We start from the raw sequence: 22161 nt of genomic DNA on the forward strand, positions 1-22161 counted from the left end.
CAAAAGTTTTGTTGAAAAGCTGATAATCGCAACCAATACTGAATAGCAGATTATTATTATTATTTTTTTTTTTTTAGTCTAGTTAGGTAAATGGGAATTTACTATTTTTATTTAGCTTATGAAAAGGTTGAACATGATCCAACAGAATAAAAACATGAATTGTTATACACAGGGTCAGGTAGCAGAACTGTTCAATCAAACCATGTCTTTAATCCAAAGTTTTTAATACCTAACGACTTAGTGCAGACACGCTTCAAAATTGCTCCACAGATCTGCTGGACAAGAAAAATTAAAATTCTGGCAATTATAAGGCCTTATTACTGTAGTCTCAAAATCAGTTTGGAGTCGCTCATTTTCCAATTCCAAGCATTCCTGAAAGCCTGTGAAATGCTGTTATTTTCATTTTCCGCATGGAACCGAGGCACTGGGTGGCTAAGATCAGAGACAGTATAGAACTGAATCCAAGTGGCCCCAAATACATCAGAACGTCCTAACTGCTTTTTTCTTCAATGCAGATGTCCAGCTTCCCAGTGTTTGACATGGTTGTGTGACACTCCCACTTCTCTCGCAGTCCAATGGGATACGCTCAAATGAAAACACCAGTTAAGAAACATCTCCATTGCTGGAGTAATTGAAAACAGAATAAGCGCAGACAAAGCAAAATGAGCTGCTTTACTCAAAGCTGAACATATTTGCCTTCAGAATATATTAAAGATGTATGAAACAGCTGAGACATCAGAACAGACAGAACAGAAATGTTAATGGCCTAACCTCACAAAGCTTTCTACACACACAGCTATGAGCATGCAAAGATTTCCAGCAAAAATCTGTGCAGCTCTGAATGCAAGCCTCCGAGCATATTCCTGACTTCAGTATTAACAGCTGGACTCAATTCACATAAGAAACTCAGGCTAGTTTTGTACTTAAAAAAAATAATAATCCAGAGGCCATACTGCTATCAGTATAGCATGGCCACTGACTTGGCCTCAAAGTCTGCATAACTTGTGCTCCAAATCCCACACATTCATTTAGCACCGGTGTGTTCAGGTAAGGACAAACCTCTTTAAAAAGCAGAAGAGCAAAACAACACGGTGTTGTCTGTCTATTGCCTGGAGCAACTGGGTGCACAGGAATGGACCATGCCTTTTTGTTTCAGTGGGGGAGTCTTAGTGTATTTTCAGTTTTGCAAGCCTCATACCGACATCAAACATCTTACAGAAAATAGTCCTTTATGCAACTAGTGTGCTTATTTGATACATCTCAATTCCCTTCCCATTCCCTTGAAATTTACACATACTTCCAGCTTCCCACAAGCTAACTTTTACAGTTGCATTCAGCTAAAGCAAGGCCATATCCAGCAGCACATGGGATTTTGCCTTGAATATATTCAGCTCAATACATTGAGTTGAATTTATGTTTTTATCCAAACTCCTCTGCTACTTCACTGCACTGACAAACGACTTTGCCGCAGGAGTTCGCTGCAAGTTCCTATAGAGATTGTTGTAATAAGGCCTTACTTCTGAGACACAAACATTGATCTGACCATGTCTCGTGAACAAAACACGTCAGAAAGACCTCAGCAAAAACAAGTTAATTATGACCCCAGGTTGTCAGCACTGCTTCTGAGCCCCCATTCACAGTCTTTCTTCTCAAACATATACTGTGATGCTCTTTACTACGTGGCATCACAAATTAAAAGCCTGTATGGGTGATGCTGCTATGTCCTCTTCCTCATGCACTGAAAATGAATCTCTGATTTGGAAATTTTTGAACTTTTTTTCAGGAAAATTCTCATTGCACCTGAGTTTATATTTAGTTATGGCAGCTATACCCTCTTTTTCATTCATTTCTACTCCTTTAAATGTGTTGAAAATAGATACTTAATGTGGCTTCAAAACAATGCCTTGAAAACTATGTTAAAATACTATTTCTTCTCCCACTTCATGTGGGAATTTCATGAACCATCTCCTCAGTACTTCCCCTTGATACTTTTTTAATCTACATACTGGAATACATTAAGCCCCTGTAAATAGACAAGAGTTTATTATAACTGATTAGCACAATACTGTAGTTTGCCTATCAAAAATACTACTTTTAATCCAGTTTCATGTTCACCTACCTCTTGAAAAACTATTTGTATGGAGACTAACACCAGGATGTCAGTCTTTGGGGAATTCAGTATAGGTCTCAGGCCCAAGGCGGCAAAAAACCCTCCAACGGGCTATTTCTTTTACAAGAAAGGATCTGCTATTTGTCACTTCGGTCAAATTAGCACATCTCTAGACAGCTAAGTAGACTGCAGTAGTTTCCAATAACAATTTCCAAGACCAGAAAGCTTTGGAGTACTCCATGCTCTGCCTTGAGCTTTGGAGTGAAGTCCCCTGTTGCTTGCTTGGCAATTCCTTTTTCCAGAAAGATTAAGTGAGGGGACAACTTAGCCTTGCACTTACTGAGATTCTTTCAAAATCAACTTAAAGGTGCAAGTAACACAGTTCTGTGCTATGACTCATACACGCTACCTTGGCAGTAAGAACTAGGAGGAAAAGCAGTAGAAACCACAGTACTCCCCTAGTGAAGTGCCTGCCAGGGTCATATGGAAGCCACGCAGCTGGGACAGGCTGGCATAGGAAGAATGACCACCCTGCAACCACAGCAGCTCCCTTTAGGACACCTAGGAAAAAAGCAAGGTGTGCCCAGTGATTGACTTTCGACTTTCAGTGCCTCTGAAGATGTGCGGGTCAGTTTAAATAAATAGGTATTTTGTATTGTTCTTTAATTTCAAGGACATTAATACTTTCTTCTTTGGAGTGCAAGAAGTATCAGGACTGGAGCTACTGCTGGGGCAAAATGGGGGTTTGATGCAGAGCAAGATATATAAATACTTTCCAGTTTGGATCTTTAAAACCCATATTCTTTCAGAGAAAAAGAAGAATACAGGGATGGTGCAAAACCTGTGTACCTCCCATATGCTATCTTTCAAACAAGTGCATGGGGAGGGCAGGTTAACTTGTGTTGACATTCACTTTGTCATCCACATCTCAGGCTTTTTTGTCCATTTCCTTAATATCCATAAATCTCATTCTCCACCCAGGCTGATTCCTTGCTCCTCCCCACACGATCTCCACACAGTTCATAGATATCATTGGTCACAAAGCCACTTTCAGTACTAGCCAACGTCACAAAGCCGCTCGACGTGTTCATTGCCACATCATCATAATCCCTGGAGAGGCTGTCGAGCACCTTCTCTTCTTGTGTGCGGAAGGAAGAGTTCTTAATGTCAGGCCTGGTTCCAGCCAGATCTGCTTCGGATTGCTTCTTGATTACTTTGTAAATCTCCAGATTTGGACTGTTCCTCCTGTGGTTAGAGAGCCAGGCATCTTCCTCCTTGGGGCTTGCTTCCATTTGTTCCCTTCTCCTGAGGGATGGAGGAAAGAGGACAAGTCTAACATGTTCTTTTACAGAGGCAAACAAAACTATACCACACCACTCTTAAAATAATCTAAAGATGACCCTTCAGGAAAGCTGACATTCCGAGCCTGGACTCAGGATGACATTCGTTACTACTTAGAGTTCCAGGTGTGTGACACTGAGAGCTCAAGGCTGACACCCCAACACCGCAACCACCATCCCCACCAAAGGGACTATGCACCCAGGGAAAGCAAGAAGAACTTGATCGATATTATTTGCTCCAACCACACACATCCTCCTATTTCTATTAGGTTTTCACTTTTGAAGGGGATCTTCTGATATTTCAGATCTCTACTTTAATAAAGAAGCTTAAAACAAAGTGATTTTGAAGGGTTAGCATTTATATTATTCCCTAATTACTATCTGTGAATAGAACACCACTTTTTTTTTTTAAATCTATAATGTTATTCATAAGTAACTTGGCCTGGAGAATCCATGCTACTTTTTTTGATTAAAAGCAGTCAGCTCCAGAGCATCTGACAGAAGTCTGTAGCTAGCTGTAAAATTATTGCCAGGACAAGATATCACAGGTTCACTTATTACAGAACAATGTCACTTGCCTCTTTGCAAAAATCCAAAAACAGAAGATGGCTGTAATGACCATCAGGAGAAGCAGCACAGGAATGCTGGGAATGAGGATGTAGGCAAGACTCTGAACAGGTTCTGGGGTAAAAATGACATTCCGGATTTTATTCACTTCTAGTTGCATTTCACACACACAGAACTACATAGAAAAATTAAGTTAACACAAGGCAGCACCATCACACCTCAGTGGATTTCTAGTCTTGTTCATAATCTAGCATTTTCTACACCCTTGCAAAGCCAGCAACTCCAATAGACTGATCATCTCGTAACACAGGTTAAAATAAAATAAGCTCAAACCCACATGATGAGAAACTAACCCTTATTCTGTCTCACTGTGACAAGGCAACAGCAGTGCGAGTTAGGGATATGCTGTCTTCTGAAAACTTACAAAGCAGAAGTTTCCAGAGACTGGAGTGTTATGATCTGTGAATTTGTAGGGGAAAGTCAGCATGGCAAGAACGAATAGGAAGTTTTTAATAGTTAATAATAAGCTTACTAACAAAATATTAACAATTCTGACCTTCAAGAGTGATTCAATAAATTTAAAGGATCTTTTTCAGACCTTAGGTACTTTGCTGTAGACTGGGAACATTTTGGTAGTGAAAGCAATCATTGAAGGTTTGTACTGGAAGAGAGTTGCAGGAAGGTGTCCCCTTTCCCCTTGAGATGCAGTTGCCTAAATTCAGGCTTCTACATTTAAGGTCAAACACTTCAAACTGAAGTGCTGAGTGTTCACAGCCACACGTGAGATGTGGGCCTGCAGAGACAGAGAGAGGCCAGGCCAGGTGTTGAATGAGCAGCGTACCTTTGGCTTCTTTAACTGTTACATTAGCATCTTGCTTATGGCGTTCTTCTGGGAATAGCGCATTGAAAGGCTCTGTTGTGACATCTGGAAAGAAGCGTCTTAGTTAATATTGCAGGTGTTATTTGCAAGCGCTTAAGAAACATAAAAGATGAGGGTGAAAGAGGATGGGAGAGACTGCCAGGTGCCAAGTGTAAGGTCTACTGGTGCCCTTCTGCTGAGCTTTCTGCAGCGTGTCCAGTAGCCCCAGGTACTGCAGCAACAGCAGGACCACGCTTCTGCAGGCTGGGTTACAGAACGGTTGGAGGGACATGCAAACCACAAGGATGCCTCTTGCTCATGGGGCATGCAGTCTGTGAGGGTCCTTGACAATGAATGTTAACGAAGGATTTCTACTCAAAATTAGTACAGTGTTAAAAAAAGCCCTAAGCAAGTATCTGTAACTGACCTCTTGGAGAGTTCTCAATTGGAGCAGTTGTTGGCTTCTCTAGAAGAAAAAAAAAAAAGTTTCTTGTAAGTTTGAGTAGGGATACCAAGTGTACAGAATATTGTCCAAGCAAGCACCCTTTTTATGTTCTCTCCCTCCCAGGCTCCATTTGAAATCTCAGATATTTTATAAAAATCTCAGAATTCATAAGTCACAAGGCAAGTACCTACAGATATTAGATACTGAGATTGTTTTTACATCGATACCATAATCTCCTCATACCTCCTCTTGGGAACTGGGAGCAGGTTGTTTTTTAAAACAGAATGACTCATTACCAAGAGAATATTTGCAAATGAAGTTATTTTTCATGTTGCATCTGTCGTCATTCCATTGAAACATGTAAGGACCTCCAACACCTGGTGGGGCAGATGGCTGGTGGTACATCACAACACAGATTTCACTCCCACAGGATGGCTCATCTACATACCAGTTCCTAAGAAAACACAACAAACATATCAAGTAAGACCTGAAGTTTCTTTCCATGATACTGCAGAAGCCCTGCAAGGCTGAGGAAAACTCAGAACTTTGACTTTCAGTGCACACTGTCAAAATAATTTTACTTTCTGGCATCAGTGCCCAATGCCTACAAAACTGACATGCAGTTACTAAGAAAATGAAATAGGTAAGACAGAATCTTACCTAAAACTAGGAAACTGCTAACATAAAATGAAGATTTTTTTAAAGACAGGCTGTAAGAAACTTCACCACTGAAAAACTTGGAAGGCCTTTCCACACGGGATGTAGGAAGTAGGCTTCACTATCTAACACTCTATAATATAATCATTACTGAAAAGGCATTTTATGCATCTCTAAGAAGCACTTCTAAGGTTATATATCCTGATTTTGGAAAATGTTCAATACCCACTAATTTTGGAACAAGCAATATTCTGCATGCCAAGCACTTCTTGGAAGCTGATCTTATACCGTAGAAATACTTCCAGATATGCCAAGGTATTCAACATGAGGCAAAATCACATTTCAATCATATCCCTGTACTCCCTTTCCTCCCAACACAACCATTCTACCACCCCACTTCCCCCTCTCAAGAAAACTCATCTTCTCTTTGGCTCAGTTATTCAGTTTTATTCAGTTCTGTCCACTGCAACTAACATCTCTTATGGGTTCCCATAGCAGTTAGGTGACAAGTTGCTATAAAATATTTAATAACATTTGGGTTATTTCATTAAATCCATGGTTCAAAGACTAAATGCAGCATGAAATTCACAATGATTAGTGAACGTTGTATAGGTACATTAGTTTGTTTTTCAAGACTAATTACGGGTTTGATAGTAAACATCTACCAGGCAAAATTCTTGAGCCTGAAGTTCACTGTGGAGCTGGCACCTTATTGCCAAGGCTTTCCTCATCCCATCAATATTTAGAGCAGATTCTCATCTATTTTGATACCACCAAGGCAGACCTTACATTCATGAATTTAAGAGTATCTTTTGTCTAGAAGACAGCGACTTATGCTTGAAATTAAATCATAACTTGAGGCTAAACAAATTGGGGTTCAATGACGAAGTGTGCAAGCAGTGAGGACAGCTCCAGCAAATTTGGATTAATTATTGAATCACCTGGATAGGATGAACTGCTCTCTGGAGATACGACCACTCTTCAGTGACTACAGGAGGAGCATACATGACAGCTGGGACAAAATCACTTGATTCTTTTGAAAGAACCCTTCTTGATTGCTAAAGGCAAGTGACAATCCCTGACCAAGATGCTGCCCAGTCAGTCGCACTCCCCGGTACCTACCGGAACTTGGATGAGCTGCCATCAGACCAGGAATAGAGGTTCTGACAGTCTGTGCTGTTGTCTACCTCTGCCTTTTTCCTTCTAAGACCTATCCAAAAATCTCCATCAGAAGCCATGAGACTCTCAATAAATTTTTGAATCAATCCTTGCTCCGCTTCTGTTTCAATACTGACTAAGTGTCCACCGTCAGCTCTGCAGTAAAAGTGTGCTTCTTCATAGGTGACCCTGCGTGAAGCATCGTGAAAATAAACCGTTTTGTAGCACGGCCGCTGCGTTCCACCCCTGCAAACTGTCTGTCCTGCAGAAATGGAAAGAAACCCGTTATAGAAATCATACCTACTAATACCGAAAGTGGACACTACTGCTTTTATTTGGTTGAGCTTTGCACTTTGTGACTATTCACATGGAGAATACAACAGAGGTAAAAAGCCTCTTGTATAATTTGAATGACTAATGGTATCTTCAAACTTTTCTTTCTGGATGTAGCAGTTTCGGTAATGCTGCACAGCAGTGCTCATGTCCTGCACACCTCAATTTCCCTATGACTTTTCTGCAGTTTGAAGACTCCAGGATTTCCTTACAAAGAAGTAACATTGTGCCAGAGAACAAGCTGACCTATTATGCAGCCTTTTAAAGAGACTTCCTTTACAAGAGTTCAAGAATGCATCTCCCTCTCTACCCTTCCAAAAAGTGGCTTCAAATCATTAAGATTAGAGACCCCCTTCTACATGCAGACCTAACAATCATTTAGCTTATGGGGTCTAATAGTTCCATGGAGCGTACTGCAGTGTAGCAAGGTGCATTCAGGCAGTCCGATTTGTAGGCAGCACCCTGCTTTGCAATGTTACTGACTGCCCAGTGCCTGTATCGTACTGTCATACAGCAAGGACACTCATGCATGAAGCAGCACGTCTTATGTTGATTATACGGAAAATAAAGATCAAAGCGAGAAGATACATAATCTAGAAATTATACACTTCTGTTTCTCAACATAAGAGTCCCAATATTTAGGCTACGGAAACAAACAGTTTTGTTTTGCTTAGTAAATATTTATTTTCAAACACACCACAGACACAATCTGCTAACCTCCACGCTTTTACAGAAGAAAACTGTTTAGGGATTACAAGAGAAAAGCGACATTTATCATGTACTCAAGAACATGCACAGACAGGTCATTAAAAACCCATCTACAGGATTTATGCTGGCTTTTCTTTACTCTTCCACGTCCTACCATGGCTACTCTGAGACTGGAACTTCCAACACCTTTCAAAGTGGAGCTTTTAAACAGTTAAGTACTCACAGAGTCTGCTAACATCTTATACAGAAATTAAAACTGGCTGTACTGCAAAAACAGCATTTAAAAAATATATCTTTAGGCAGAACCTGTGTTTCTCTTGGTCATTTAACACTCATGCATGCTTGGTGAAAAAGGCAAGAACCCTTACCTCTTCTGAGGGATGCATCCACTGCTATTGTGAAAGCCAGGAGGAAAGCAGAGATGGCACATTGTTACCATAAATCTGCAGCAAGCCTCCAGAAATGGTGTTACAAACTACAGTTGGGCTCTTTTCTGATACACAAACACTTTTTTTTTCCATTAACTGGCAGAACATCTGTGTTTTATTAGCCAAACTCGCCATTGCTTTCAAATAAGGAAAAAATTCATGCAGTTGATCTCTGTCCAGACTTCATTGCTAGTTAACTTTCCGAACGCAGATTAGGATACACAGCCCTAACCAGTGCTAAAAGGGTCCCTCACATTCTCCCCTTACCTCCTCGTTGCTAACACGGGACCTGCCTCCATGCCTGCTGGCTCCAGGACTAGGAAAGGCTCAGTTACATCAAAAGCAAGAGCTTGTGGAAGGAAAAATACATCACCAGCCCCAGAGCTCACTGCCCCAGAAGTCTTGCTGCAGCCAAGGACAGGGCAGAATTTTAAAAGAATATTTCTAGGTGTGAGTTGCTTTACGTGGGACTAAGGGAGCATCTCAGTGCTGACAGCGGCCAGGCTTTGGGCATCCCCCAGCACCCCAATCCCACGCTCTGCAGGCAGCTGACACCGCCCTGGGGGGGACACAGCCCCAAATCCTGCTGGTCACCCCGAGCTGCCATCCCACGAGAGGCGACCGAGCTAAAGACATGAGTGCTGAGAAATGAGCCGACTTGGCAGAGGAGCAGTCCCACATCCCAGCGCAGCCTGGGCGCAGCGCAAGGAAACCCCCGGGGTGCGGAGCCCTCCCCGGGCAGGACGGGCGGCTCGGGGAGGGGGAAAGCTCCGTGCCGGGGAGCACCCACCCACCCCCTACCCCTTGTTACCCCCTGCCCCTTGTCACCCCTTGCCCCTTGTCACCCCCAGCCTTACCGCCAGGCAGCCGGGTCCCCGTCGCCCAGCCCAGCGCCGCCAAGCCCAGCGCCGCAGCCGCCAGCATCGCCCCGGCTCCTCGCAGCGCCCGGCCGCGGCTGGAGCAGGGGTGGGATGGGGAGGAGCCTTCTTCTTCTCCTCCTCCTCCTCCTCCTGGGCTCGCAGTTCACCCCTTGCAGCCGCCCGGCCCCCGGCAAGGTGTGCGCGGCGCTGGCACCGCCACCCGCAGTGGGGAAGCGGCAGGAGCTCCCCCTGCAGCCCCTCCGCCGGCTGCTTTTTCAGAAACCGTCTGAAGACCGAAAACGGGAGAAAACTTGGCTTCCAGCAGCGGTGAATAACTGCTGAGCCGGCATTTCCCCCGCCTGGTTCCTGCTGGCGAGGAAACCGGTGCGCGCCTCTTTCCGGCATCCCTGGCTGTCTCCAGCTGAAGTTGTGCTCGGAGCCTTCTGCAGGCTGCGGGAAGGGGGAGAGCAGCAAGGAGACACCAAACAGGAGCTCCAGGGGCTACAGATTCCACTCAGATACCGATGTCAATAATTTAAGAATTTAATCTTTTTATAACAATTCAAACCTATACCTACTTTTCACAATACAGTTGGAGAAACGATTTCTGAAATGAGTACCTTAAACAGAAAAAGATCCTTCAAAAAGCCATGCAGACATTCCCCTCCAGGTCACCAGGACTCGGAAAGTTCCTGGATATGAACTGAGGCCATAGCTTTGCAGTCTGTCATGCCTCTGAAACACAGAGCAATGGTTATCCAGGGCATACTTTTTGCAATTCCAAAATCCTTGGTGATCACAAGCATAGTTTAGTAAATACTTAAGCACTTTAGCAACTTTACAAATAGGAGCAATTCTTCCCCAATTTACAGGGAAGAACTGAACAGTTCAACTGGCAGTAGCCTGGGTTTACGACTGAATTCATGCCTTTACCAGCCAAAGCTTCATCATCTTAAAGCTCTGCCAGTGCACAAGGTCTTTGAAGAATGCTTAGCACAAAGGACATCCTGTTTAGAGAGCTTTTTTCTTGTTTCACAGAAAATAAGCAACGTACTCACAAATAATTAGTGTTCCTTGAGACTAAACAAACTCTTTACAGCTGCAGGTATTGTCATAAAGCTTAAGCCCCCTGGCCCATCATTTTAGAAGTCTACCCTTTTTCTAGCATATATGCATACTAAATTCATTGGAAAACATTTCTGTAATGGCTCTGAAGGAAAACAAACAAAAATTGATATATATGCATGACAAGTAGTGGCAGCATTATAAACATTTTTTCTTGAATTAATGGTAAGTATTCTGCCACATGGCATTAGTTTCTTCCAGTCTGTCCCACATCAAGAGCAGAACTGGTGAACACAGTACCATAGAACCCCGAAGTGATTACCAAAGACCTCGCTCTTTTCAGCAGGAAAGTGCAGTAGCTGACAGAAGCCTCGTTGATCTTTTTATTAAAAGAGGTCAACTCCAACCACTCGAACACTACAGACACTTGATAACAAAGCTTGCTGTGTTTATTGCATAATCCTAACACTGTTACTAGCCACAGACTCTTCCTTTTGACCTCTTCCTTTTTGACCTCTACTTTTAAAGAGCAATTTCACAACAGAGGTAAAACACTTGCTCTCCATTTATAATTCTGGAGAACTGAGCACACAAAATGAATATATTCAATATAACAACCCTTCAGATCATAGAAGTGTACCATTTGAATGCTGACCAGTAAAGTACGTGAGTCTTCAAAGCCCACAAGTCAAAAATCCCAGGACCACTCTAGTCCATGGAAAACAAGTCTACTAGATGTTTGTTATGCCATCCCTTTGAATTACCTTAGGCAGCAGCATGGACAAGGACTTGGACAAGATTGACAAACAGCTACTCGCATACATTGTTTACTGCTGTAGTGCCAAGACAACAGAAAAATGTGAGGACAAACAGCACTTCCCAAGCCACTACCATCACATTAGGACCTAACAGTTTAGTAAGTAAAGCAATTCAGCATTTATTTCAACTTCAGCAAAACAAAGAAAATGATGGATAGGTTGCTGCAAGCCTATCACAGCCTTTGTCCATCATGTTATGTCTCAGTATGAGCAACTAGAAATGTAGTCAAATTAGAAACGTACATTTATCGAAGTCCAGAGCAGCACAGTTCTGATAACAATTACTTTTTTTTTCTGGAGCAGAGAAACATTTCATTGTCTTCATCAGAGTTTAGCTGAACTATTTGAGGGCCTTCACCGCTTCTTGATCCTGATGGTCTGCTTCAAACACATTCTGCCTGCTGGAAATAACAGAACCTTGTCAGAAAGTGATCTGTTGATGAGGAAAGTGCAGCTAATGTACAACAAGGAATAGTGCAAGACAGCTGCCAGGGTACAGAGCTCTTTAACCCATTCTGTGTCTTAATATCACATCCTTATATGTGTATCTCTAAAGAGGGATGCCTTGTAAATGCCTAACTACATGCGGAAAACAAATTTACAGAACACAAGTTCAGAGAATCCACACAAAGGAATACCCATATAAATACCAAAACTTACAGAGAAGTCTATTAAGAAAAATCAAGCTAACAGAAAAACCACATTCCGTCAGGTGCACTACTGCACAGGATTCATATCCCATTCTGAATTTTTTTCTTGTCAAACTGAGGAGTTCTATTAAAATTGTAAGCACAAGAAAACACAGTACCCAAGCCTCACATGGAGCAGACTGCTCTGAAGATTTCACAGCTTTGGTGGAACTTGACAGCCAAAAGTTTGACAGTACTGGTGGTGAAAGGAGTTCCCAAACACTGATGGAAAAAAAGAGGAACTAAGAGGAAATTAGCTAGCAAGAAGCTGAGGTTTTGCCACACACTTAAATAAGTGGTGAGGCACATACTACTCGTTTCTCATAGGCAGGAAAAGAATCAAGTCTAGACCAAGGGGAAATAGACAGTTGATGTATAAAGGCAACGGGAACAGCCTACTCTAAGCAATTCTGCTTCCTTCATTGTACAAATCAGTGCAGTTGAACCTGAATGATCACATCTTCCCGAACACCTACAATGGCATAGCACCCTGAATCTGAACCGGAGGACCACAGCAGGCAAAACCTTCTCTGACCTACACCAAAACAATACCAAATGTGACCTGTCAGACATGCTCGCAGAGGACTATAAATACAGGGCTAAGAATATCACAGCCTCACTTTGCAGCCCTCAGTACTTTCTATATTCAGGTTGGATTAAAAGCTTTCAACACACATAATATCTGTAGTGATAAACTCACGTAAATGTATAGTTTACTGGGATTTCTTCTTAAAACAATTCCAATATTATTCAAAATAGGTTGCAGTTATATATGTGTCAGTATAGAGGTGCCTTATACTAGCTTAATGCCTTTCTCCATGGAATTTTTTTTCTTTTTATCAGTACATACAACTTTCCATTGATAGACCTGTATCCACTTGAGAGGATTAATTAAACTGTACATTTCAAGCAACACAAATTCAGTACAAAATCCCCAAGCTGCTAGTTAAACAAAGCCAAAAAAGCCAAACCACTGAATGATTTAGGCAATTTCCCCTGAACACGAGAAAAGAAGAAATCAGTATTTCTGTTTTTAAACACTTGGAAAGTGAAGGTCTATGAAAACACATGCACAAATCACGAGCCCGCTGAAATCAGGAATGGGACGAGAAATTACAAAAGAGAAGCTACTGAAGGAAGAAACAAACGGGAAGAGTCCATTTTCTGTGAAACATTTTGACAAATGTAGCTCTTCTAGAAATCATATTTTCTCAGCTATTCATTGAGTTGCCTCTGGAAACAGGAATCATCCTGGTCAATACAGGTTATAAACCTCTTACAAGACATTAGTAAAATTGGTATGATCATATTTCCCAGTAATGAGTGCTAACAGACCATTACAAAAACACAATTATTCTAATTAAATACAGCAATAATCAATACCCTGTGCTCTGGGTGACTTTGCTTCAGTAAATAGTGATGCTTATTTTCCAAACATTAAAACATTTAAATGAAAAAAAAAAATATAACAGGATAATAAGCCAGAGTAGCTTTCTTCACAGGCCATAAGCTTCTATCTAAAACGTGAACCTCAATCCTACACCCGTACAAACAAGTATTGCTTAGGTGAAGAGCTCCAACAGCTGTCCTTGGCACAGGTTCAAGACAGCTTTGCCTTTTAGTACGTATCCTATGATGGTTGGAAGATTTGTGTGGATGTTCCCTTATGCCTACTCCCACAGCTGCTCACCTCAGCAGACGTTGACCTTCAGCCTTTTCACCTGTTCCAGATACTTCTGTTTTTCCTTTATAGCTAGCTCCAGAGGTAATAGTCTTGCTAAGAATTAATTGTCTAATGCCCAGTGTTTTCCTGAGGCATTTGCTTTCAAAATGAATTGCTGACAGTCGTTTCTCGGCTTTCATATCCATATGGTAAGTTGGAAGGAAGATCTAAGCTGCAGATTCATTGCTTAGCCTTTAAGTTGTGGATGTTCAATGACACCACCTTGCTTTAACTGGTGCCAGTGCGAGAAAAATGGCCTCACTTATATTATATAAATGCCATTCATTAAAAGGAAGAAATTGCTAAATCAAGGGCTGTGAGGTACCTTGTCAGCATTTTCAAAGATGAGATGGTTTTAAGAACAAAGAGCAACTTCTTAAAAAAAAAAAAAAAAGCTATACTTTTTAAACACTTATCACTGTACTAGACCCAAATGCATATTTAAAACTGACTTCACAGGTCCCGCCTGACTGACCCAACTATAGATGGGGCAGTGAAAGCAAAAGTAACTGTCTCAGCTCACAATTCAGAGCAGAAAGTATTAGTGATAAATGTGAAAAGAATCAGCTAGCCAGTAGTGAAAAAACAAACCACTAGCCCTGCCCTTCTGAAACTGAGAAGCAACTTGTTAAGACCAGTTAAACCACCCTTTAATCTGAAACAGAGATCCCTTTTATGAAGGCAACATAAAGGGAAAGCAACTGCAACACTGGCAGTAGACAAAACATGCTGTTGTAGTTCTGCTGGGGCAGTTTTCCAATCCTTCTCACTCCCAGACTAACACTAACAGCAGATGACCTTAAACTTGAGTTTCTGCTTGCATAGTACCCACCTGACAGTTGCGGGGATCCTGTTTATTTTAACAGATAGCTTTTGACACTGGAAAATAACAGTATTTACATCATCCAGGAGGCCACAGGCAAGTGCCAAAAAGGAAACTGTCTGACCTAACATAAACAGACTGTCAGCAACCTCACGCCTAATGTTTACTGGAAGTTAAAAGAATCTTTCACCACCTGGTTTAGCAACTGTCACATCTACATCACCAGCCTCAAACAATTCGTGCATTAAGGCTGACTTTCCCTGTTCCAGATCCTTTCCAGACTCATCTTCCACAGCATGACGTGCTGATGTAACATGCTATTATGGTGATCTTTCTTTGGATCTATAGCAGGGAAATAAACAAGGAGACTTGTTTATTAAAATGGGCAAAGTATAACCAAAGAAAGCATCCATACAGTGTGATGTGACTGACAAGGTCACACTCGTGCTTTTTCTCATTCAGACAAGATAGGCACTGGATATAAACAGCCTTTATGATATTTCCTGACTCTTTCAAAAATATAGAAGCCACTGACAACTGATCTTTTTCCTGACTTCTGCATTTGAACCAGAATAGCAAAACTGAACTCTTCATGACTTTACAAAAAATGTCTGAGCTTCCACTTCCTTCCTCAACCCCTATCTAAAAATAAATGGAACACATAGAGAGTAAAGAAGTACAGAACAATAGCAGTAGTCGACTGTTCAGCCTTGCCTTTCCTAAGTTTTTTCATAATAGGTATTAATACAGGATAAAACAAACTTATTTTCAAAATAATAAGAGTAATTAAAACAGAGCATCTTTTCTCCCCAGATAGATCCTGACTATTTAGATAGAGGAAAACTTATTTTTGAGTATTTTCGTTACCTTATTTCATCAGCTTTGATCTTTGGTTTATGTGGACGAGAAATCAGTTCTTTCTAGAAAGAAAAAGACTCAATGATTATCACTAGCTCATTCTAAACTTACTGCTTATCCCGGAAGACAGCTTTATACAAACACTGAAAGATTATTCTAACAATAGTATGGGAGGTTTTTATGTGCTAATATCGTACCTGAGTAATCAGGAATAACAAATTTGTATGAGTTATTGTGTAAGAAGAACAGAGTCTCATGTTCTGTTTCAGGCCTAGCTTTAATGCATGGAATTTGGATAAAGCAGATATACTTGGGTCAGCATTTTAATGAACTTTGAGAAAAGCAAATATTTAATATTTACCAGTTTAAAAGCTTAAATGAAAAAAAGAATGCTTTTATGTCCAAAATGAACACGTCATTTCTGGAAGTATCCTTTGAAATCTTGTTTTCTAAGTTACTTTTCAAATCACTACACTTATCAGCTTAAAAATGTCAGTTCTACTCTCTTCTATCAAGTGTAATTAAATTGTATTAATCAGGATATGTAGTTTCTTCAAAAGAACAGATGTTTAACCTTATATGGGGCAAAACCTCATCTATCTCTGCTTTGTATCTTGTGAATTACAACTGAAAAAAAGGATTGCCTAATATAATACAGACCTCTTATTCTTCAATCTTCTTTTCCTGATAAACATCCGTCCATGCCACAGAAAAACATTATAAATCAGTAAATCTAGCATTCACTACTGATAGTAATAATAAAAAATCCCTAATTGGAGTTCTTCCTTTTAATGCTCAAATTCAGTTTAAGAAAGCTTTTTAGGGAGCAGAGCATGCCAAACCTACAGCCCGTTTTATAGCTCTATTCTAAACCAAGTTTTAACGTTTCAGTGAAAAAAAGCTTGAGACAACAATGGAAAAATAATCTAAGCAATAACATTTACAATGAACAGTCCATAAAGATTCTTTTGACAAGTTAAACTAAAAAAAATAGCCACTTAAACATAACTGTATTAAAGATGGTGTAATTTAAATAGCTAAAGTCCTGTCATTATGCATCTGTAAGTCCGTTTCCTCACCACCATTCTGACAGCACTAGCTACTGCTTCTGCTGTATTTCTCAGTCCCATGTTGTTCCAGCATTTTTCCTTTTTCCTACCTGCCTCCACCAGTGAGGTCAGCTTCAGTTCCCAGCTGCTCCTCCCAAAAGCGTCTCCTCATTTTCTGTGGAAATTCTGATGTTCATAGTTGTTCCTTTGAGATAGCTTGTCTTGCAAGACCATGCACAAGCTGGTCTCAAAGACTCTTCTATTTTGTTGTCTTGGCAAAAGGCCATCGTGTTGCAGCTGACTATATCACACATATACCCATACATAAAGCAGCATGGAAACCGTTATCTCCAAGCACTGTAAGATATTTATAACATCAACATCTTGCCACTTGAGGTTTTTCAGATTGTGGGTAGCCATAATAACTAGATTCAGCTGCCTTGAACTTCTTCTAGCTTCCACACCTATTGCTTCCTACTGCCTGGCCTAACTCCTTCATGATCACACAGCTTACAGGATCCTCCTTGCTTTAGCAGATCATAAAATGTAGCCAACTTTTCTTCATGCTTAATCAGTTCAAACCAAGGTGTTTTTGCTATGCAAGACTACTGAAATCTTGCAACATGCCATAAACCCTCATACATCGAATCATTGTCCTTGCAACGCTGTCCATCTTGTAAGGATGCACAAACCTTGAGATGCATCTAGAGCATAATCAGAAGAAAAACTTACTGCAATCCTTTCTTCTCTCTGCTTCCTCAGCAAAGCTAGTATATCTTCTCTTTTCTTGGCCTGAAAAGAAACATCTACTACAATGAGCTCAGAAAAATGAATTAAAAGCTTGTGCTTCATGGTAAACTTGAAAATCCTTACCAACCTAAGAACTAGCATGAGCATCTAGAGGTTATAAGATGGAGTTAATTCAAGGACTTCCATCTGCATGATGACTCATTACAAAACCTTTTTTATCTGAAAGGTGCAACCAGAGATAACTTGTCATCACTATGCAGTTTTGGATTAAGCCAGTCTCTGATATTGTGTAGAAGTGATATCAAATGGTGATAATTTTAACATTTAACGATTCCTTTCAACCGATGGTCCAGGTTCTCCTCTCTACAAGAAAAGCACACATCCCAGAACTTTTTAAAGATCCTCTCTTTATACAGTTGAAGGAAAGAATGAATTTCTAAGGAACAATGCTTCAGTTCCTACTGAGAGTTTTTCTGAGTATTCTGATTTCCAGACACTTCAGCACATCCATACATTGTTCTTTATGGAAGTAAACACCTTTCAGATACAGTGAGACACTCCTATTGAAGCTGAGTAAAAGTACATTACAGCATTTTCAAAAATTCTTGGTAAAACATTATGAACCAGACACTCCAAGAAAGAGTTGGACAACCCTACCAAGAAAGAACTGCAAACATACCTACCCACTAACTCAGGAAAGAGAGTCTAGGCCTGAGCTTACATGAGCTCTTGCCATAGGTGAAGAAGATCCCAAGGGAAGATGCTCATGCCCTTTAAGGGCTATTAGTACCCTCAGGCCCCTGCTGAGCACACCCAAAACACCTGATGATGAAATGAGCTGGTAGAGCATTACCTTAGCACTTACTAGCTAAAGATAGGCAAATAAGACCAATATCAAAAGGAGTGGCCAGAGTGGATAACCATCTAGTAATAATACACAGATCTAGTCAGATAAGTTAGGCGTTCCTATTTTAAATGGATTACATTGATTATTCAGATTTACAGCATTTATAGTTTTGAAATCTTTATTAATCATGAAGCACCTTGTAAAGCCTGTGAGAATTAAACTGCAGAATAGCCCAATGTTCTAAAAGACAACAGCTATTTTGCCATGTGCTTCAGTCCTATTTCAGATGAAATTAGCTAATTAAAATAAGCATTTCTGTTAAAAAAAAATCTGTCAGTTTGTAAAATAAGAGTGTTAATGCAGCAAACATTTCCCTCTAAAAAACCCTGACCCTGTTCTACTGTGGAGCCAGAATTCACTTCCTGGACCCACACAACAGGGTTTCCAGGTTTTGCTCACCTAGGGGCCATGCTGCAGGAACAGAATGCCCAAATCAAGTCTGAAAACTGGGCTTGAACAGTAAATGACACCTATGCCTGATAATAACGTGTACATTATTCTTATTTCATTCAGTGCATTAATTTTCATTTTCTTAGAATATTTGAGGCTTATAGCATGTCCTGTAGTTCTAGAAAGTAATTTACTTACTGAAATTAATCAGCCATCCGTATAGCTGCCAGATGCCCAAAGCTGCAAAACCTTGCTATCATCTATTGTTACTGAATTAAAAAAAAAAAAATAAAAAATGAACGGAAGAATCAGGGAACTGTTGCTGTCTTTAGCCAGAATTTAGAAAGAAGGCTAATTGACGATAATGGATGAGATGCATTATGGTGTTATTAATTAGAAAAGGAGGATTGCTGAGTTGCAGGAAAGACTTGCAGACCTCAGCGCCTTTCTGCACCTCTTGCAGATTGCTCTCATCTGGCCTGCTTCCCGAATATAGGCTAGAGGCTTTTCAGTAAAAATGTGGAACATTTTGCTAAAATGAAAAAAATATAGTATCATTACGGAGCCAGGCTGACAATGTTATCATATATTTATTACTAGTTTTTTTAGTTTCCACTACATATGTGAATTGTACTCATGATATATATGTGGAACATCAATTCATGATTTAGATTAATGGTGACTTCAGGAAAAGTTTTTATCTACAGACTACATCAGTGCCTTGAAAGCAAGCACAACTGTTGTCTGCATCTTACAGCAAAGCAGTAGGAGAAACCCCAAGCTCTATATACAGTCCAACCCCACTGTTTTGGAGGAGATGAACATTGAAGATCCGAATACCATGTCACTTATTTTGCTTGTTTTCATAGTCAATTTAATGCTTGAGAAAACTTTTAAACATGAATCCTACCAATCTGGTGTAAATGGAGAGTGCATTTTATGAACACAAATATTGAATATCTACAGGAACCAATAACTAAAGTGCTGACTGGGTGGTGCCATGGCAGATTGATGTTTGCTTTTGTAAAACCCCACTGGATTCAGCAGCAGTCTGCAGCCCAGAAGAGTCCAGCCTGAAAGGCTCTACAATATCCCAGTTGCACCTTCATTTGGAAAGGCAGTGTCATCTATAAACGCAATTTTGATGTTACTTGCTAAAATCTAGTTTGTTCTGCAGCTGAGTAGTTTCTAGAAAACTTGTAATGGCTTGGTCAAGTAGCACATGAATTATACCAATAAAAATATCACCAAAACCTGTCCCAGAGTGACAGGCCAAGGCAGAAGCAGTCCTGTAGAAGCTGATTTAATAACCACTCACTACCAAGTTTCCCGCATCTCACACTCAATGAACTCTTGGCACTAGCTGCTGCTGGGCACAGAGTAATGGAGATCTATTAATAACTAAGGTGACTAAGAAATTAACCTAACCTGCTTCAACGTCTGTATGCCAGGATTTTTTGTGTGAAAGTGCATGCAGCAGTAGATTTCCCCCCCACCCCCAAATTATCCACTTTTGGATCTGGGAACTCTCAATTGGCTTCTATTAGATATTAAATCAGACCAGACATTATGTGCTTACTAGGAAGAAATTAACTATGCAGCCTACTCCTTTCAGCCCTGTCCCAAGCAAACTTATTCCCAACTGGGAATAAATTTAAGCTGAACATCAAAAAATTGGCTGCATCATGCAAAGCTAACTGTGGGCCAGGCCCAGGCCATTTTTATTACTGTTCATAACTGCATTTCCAAAACTGCAGAATTCCACCAAATGGCGTACAAAGAATGAACGGGAATATCTATGAGAAAAGAGTTGGGGTTACTGGCTCTTACCTGCTGAAGATATTTTTCTTTTACTTTAGTTTTCTGCACATCTTGAGCTTCGGAGATTCTCTCTTTCTCACTGCTTTGCTCACTTTCTAATTAGGACAAATGAGAGGCAAATGACCAAGTGCTCCTGCTACCACTGTCCTTTGCAGAGGGCAGCTGAACTGTAGCAGGCTATGGGGCTGTTCAGAAAGTGTCTGGATCCCCAGACAGCAAGTATCAGCTGAAATATCTGTCAAGCAGGAGCTGTGGCTCTTCTGTCACCCACAGCTTATTGGCATGACTTATTCATTCCTCCGAATTAATTCCTCACAGAAATTTAGGCAACTAAGGTTTCATGAGCTGGGGGCATACAGTAGCCATACTTACTGCGAGGGAGCAGCGGGCCCTGGAGAGAACTACTTCTCCCTGGAAAGAAAAAGGACATTAAGGGCACTTGGAAAGGTGGTGGGTGGTTGTGCAGGGTGGGTAGGGGCCCTAAGGAAGGTTTTGGGGACCCTGAGTTGAGCATGGGGCCCTAGGGTAGGTGTGTGGGGCAGGGTGTTTGTGTATAGGGCTGGAAAAGGCTTGCAGGCAGGGCCCCCTCATGAGGCTGGGTCCCTCATGGGGCTGGGTCCCTCATGGGGTTGGGTCCCTCATGGGGTTGGGTCCCACCAAGGAGCAAGGTTTCCCCATAGGGGGGGCAGGTCCCCCCCCTTCCCTCACGTCGAAGGGTGGCAGGGCCTAGAGAGGACTCGAGCGGCGGCGGGAGCGTGGCTGAGTTCCAGAAGATGCGGGCATGTTCCACATCAGCTGGGCTCGAGCCAGCAAAGACAAGGAGCCCATCGGGCGCTGTGGGGCACTGCCCAGGCTCTGTGCCCATGGCACCACTTGGGGCTGCAGCCTGGTGTCTCCTCTCCATCAGGTGGTCGTGATCAGCTTGACCTGCCCGCTCCTGGCCCATGGCCCCAAGGAAGAGAGAGGATGGCTGGACCCTGGTGCTGCCCACGCTGCTGACACGTTCCTGTCACCGTCACCTGCTGTGGTAGGTACCCGTCACCCCTCTGCTGGGGACCTTCCCTTTTCACGGGCATTTTTTGGGTGGCAGGAGGGGACACTGCAGCCAACTCAGGGGGATACAGCACCACAGATGTGCCCAGGGAGCCTGGGTCCAGCTGTGTGACACACTGCCTGTCACACTAAGCATGAGACACCAGAAGGCTGACAGCTTTGCACATCTCATTTCAAGTGTCTTCAGGCCATATTTCATTTACACCTAGACACAGGCTTCTGTGGGACAGGGAATGCCTGTCACCACCCTCCCTCTAGTTCATCAGCTCCAGGTAGCCAGTTGCCCTCAAACCTGGTGGTCTCGAAACATTCCACTAAAGTACTTTTTCCCAGGATGCTTATTCCAGACTACTGAATTTCTGGTTTAAAAACTTTATTTGCAAACGTCAGGTGAAGTCACAACTTCCTGCTGTATTTCTGTGGCTGATGTTATTAAAGCTCTTACGTAAAAGGGGAACGTGGAACTGGAAGCCAGTGAATTTACAAGTCCCATCCATGGGACTGTCCTTTCAGTCTGCACTTTTAGAGTGTCTAGCATAGAGCGATGCACTGACTAAAACAACATTCGTTTTCATTAAAAAATCGCAAAGCTGAATTTTATTTATTCATTAAGAGTAAATGCAAGTGAATTTTGGCCACGGTGGCCTTAGGCAAGTGTAAGGCTGAGATGAGCACAATCAGAACTGGAGCTGATGTCTACAAATTTTAGAAAGAATAAAACTTCCAATTTGCTCTCATGTTTTTTGAGTG

General features: G+C 41.5%; 1 protein-coding gene across 1 annotated transcript; it reads right to left on the reverse strand.

Moving 5' to 3' along the window:
- Positions 1–39: 39 nt before the first annotated feature.
- LAYN (layilin) lies at positions 40–21682 on the reverse strand. Its single transcript, XM_072027749.1, has 11 exons — positions 21067–21682; positions 20731–20769; positions 20368–20453; positions 17223–17282; positions 8546–8569; positions 7101–7393; positions 5618–5775; positions 5304–5342; positions 4859–4942; positions 4029–4131; positions 40–3415 (listed from the first exon to the last, which is right to left on the reverse strand). The coding sequence occupies exons 1-11, from the start codon at positions 21302–21304 to the stop codon at positions 3061–3063; spliced, it is 1479 nt and encodes a 492-aa protein (XP_071883850.1). The 5' UTR covers positions 21305–21682; the 3' UTR covers positions 40–3060.
- Positions 21683–22161: the final 479 nt, after the last annotated feature.

Source organism: Anas platyrhynchos, chromosome 25, assembly GCF_047663525.1.
Source record: "Anas platyrhynchos isolate ZD024472 breed Pekin duck chromosome 25, IASCAAS_PekinDuck_T2T, whole genome shotgun sequence".
NCBI classification, from domain to species: domain Eukaryota; kingdom Metazoa; phylum Chordata; class Aves; order Anseriformes; family Anatidae; genus Anas; species Anas platyrhynchos.

Coding starts and splice junctions, on each gene's coding strand:
- LAYN (XM_072027749.1), bottom strand. CDS start 21,304: ATGGGCCAGGAGCGGGCAGGTCAAGCTGATCACGACCACCTGATGGAG. Junction 20,770..21,066: donor AGGCCCTGCCACCCTTCGAC/GTGAGGGAAGGG, acceptor TTTTCTTTCCAG/GGAGAAGTAGTTCTCTCCAG. Junction 7,394..8,545: donor GGATGCATCCCTCAGAAGAG/GTAAGGGTTCTT, acceptor TCTGCAGGACAG/ACAGTTTGCAGGGGTGGAAC.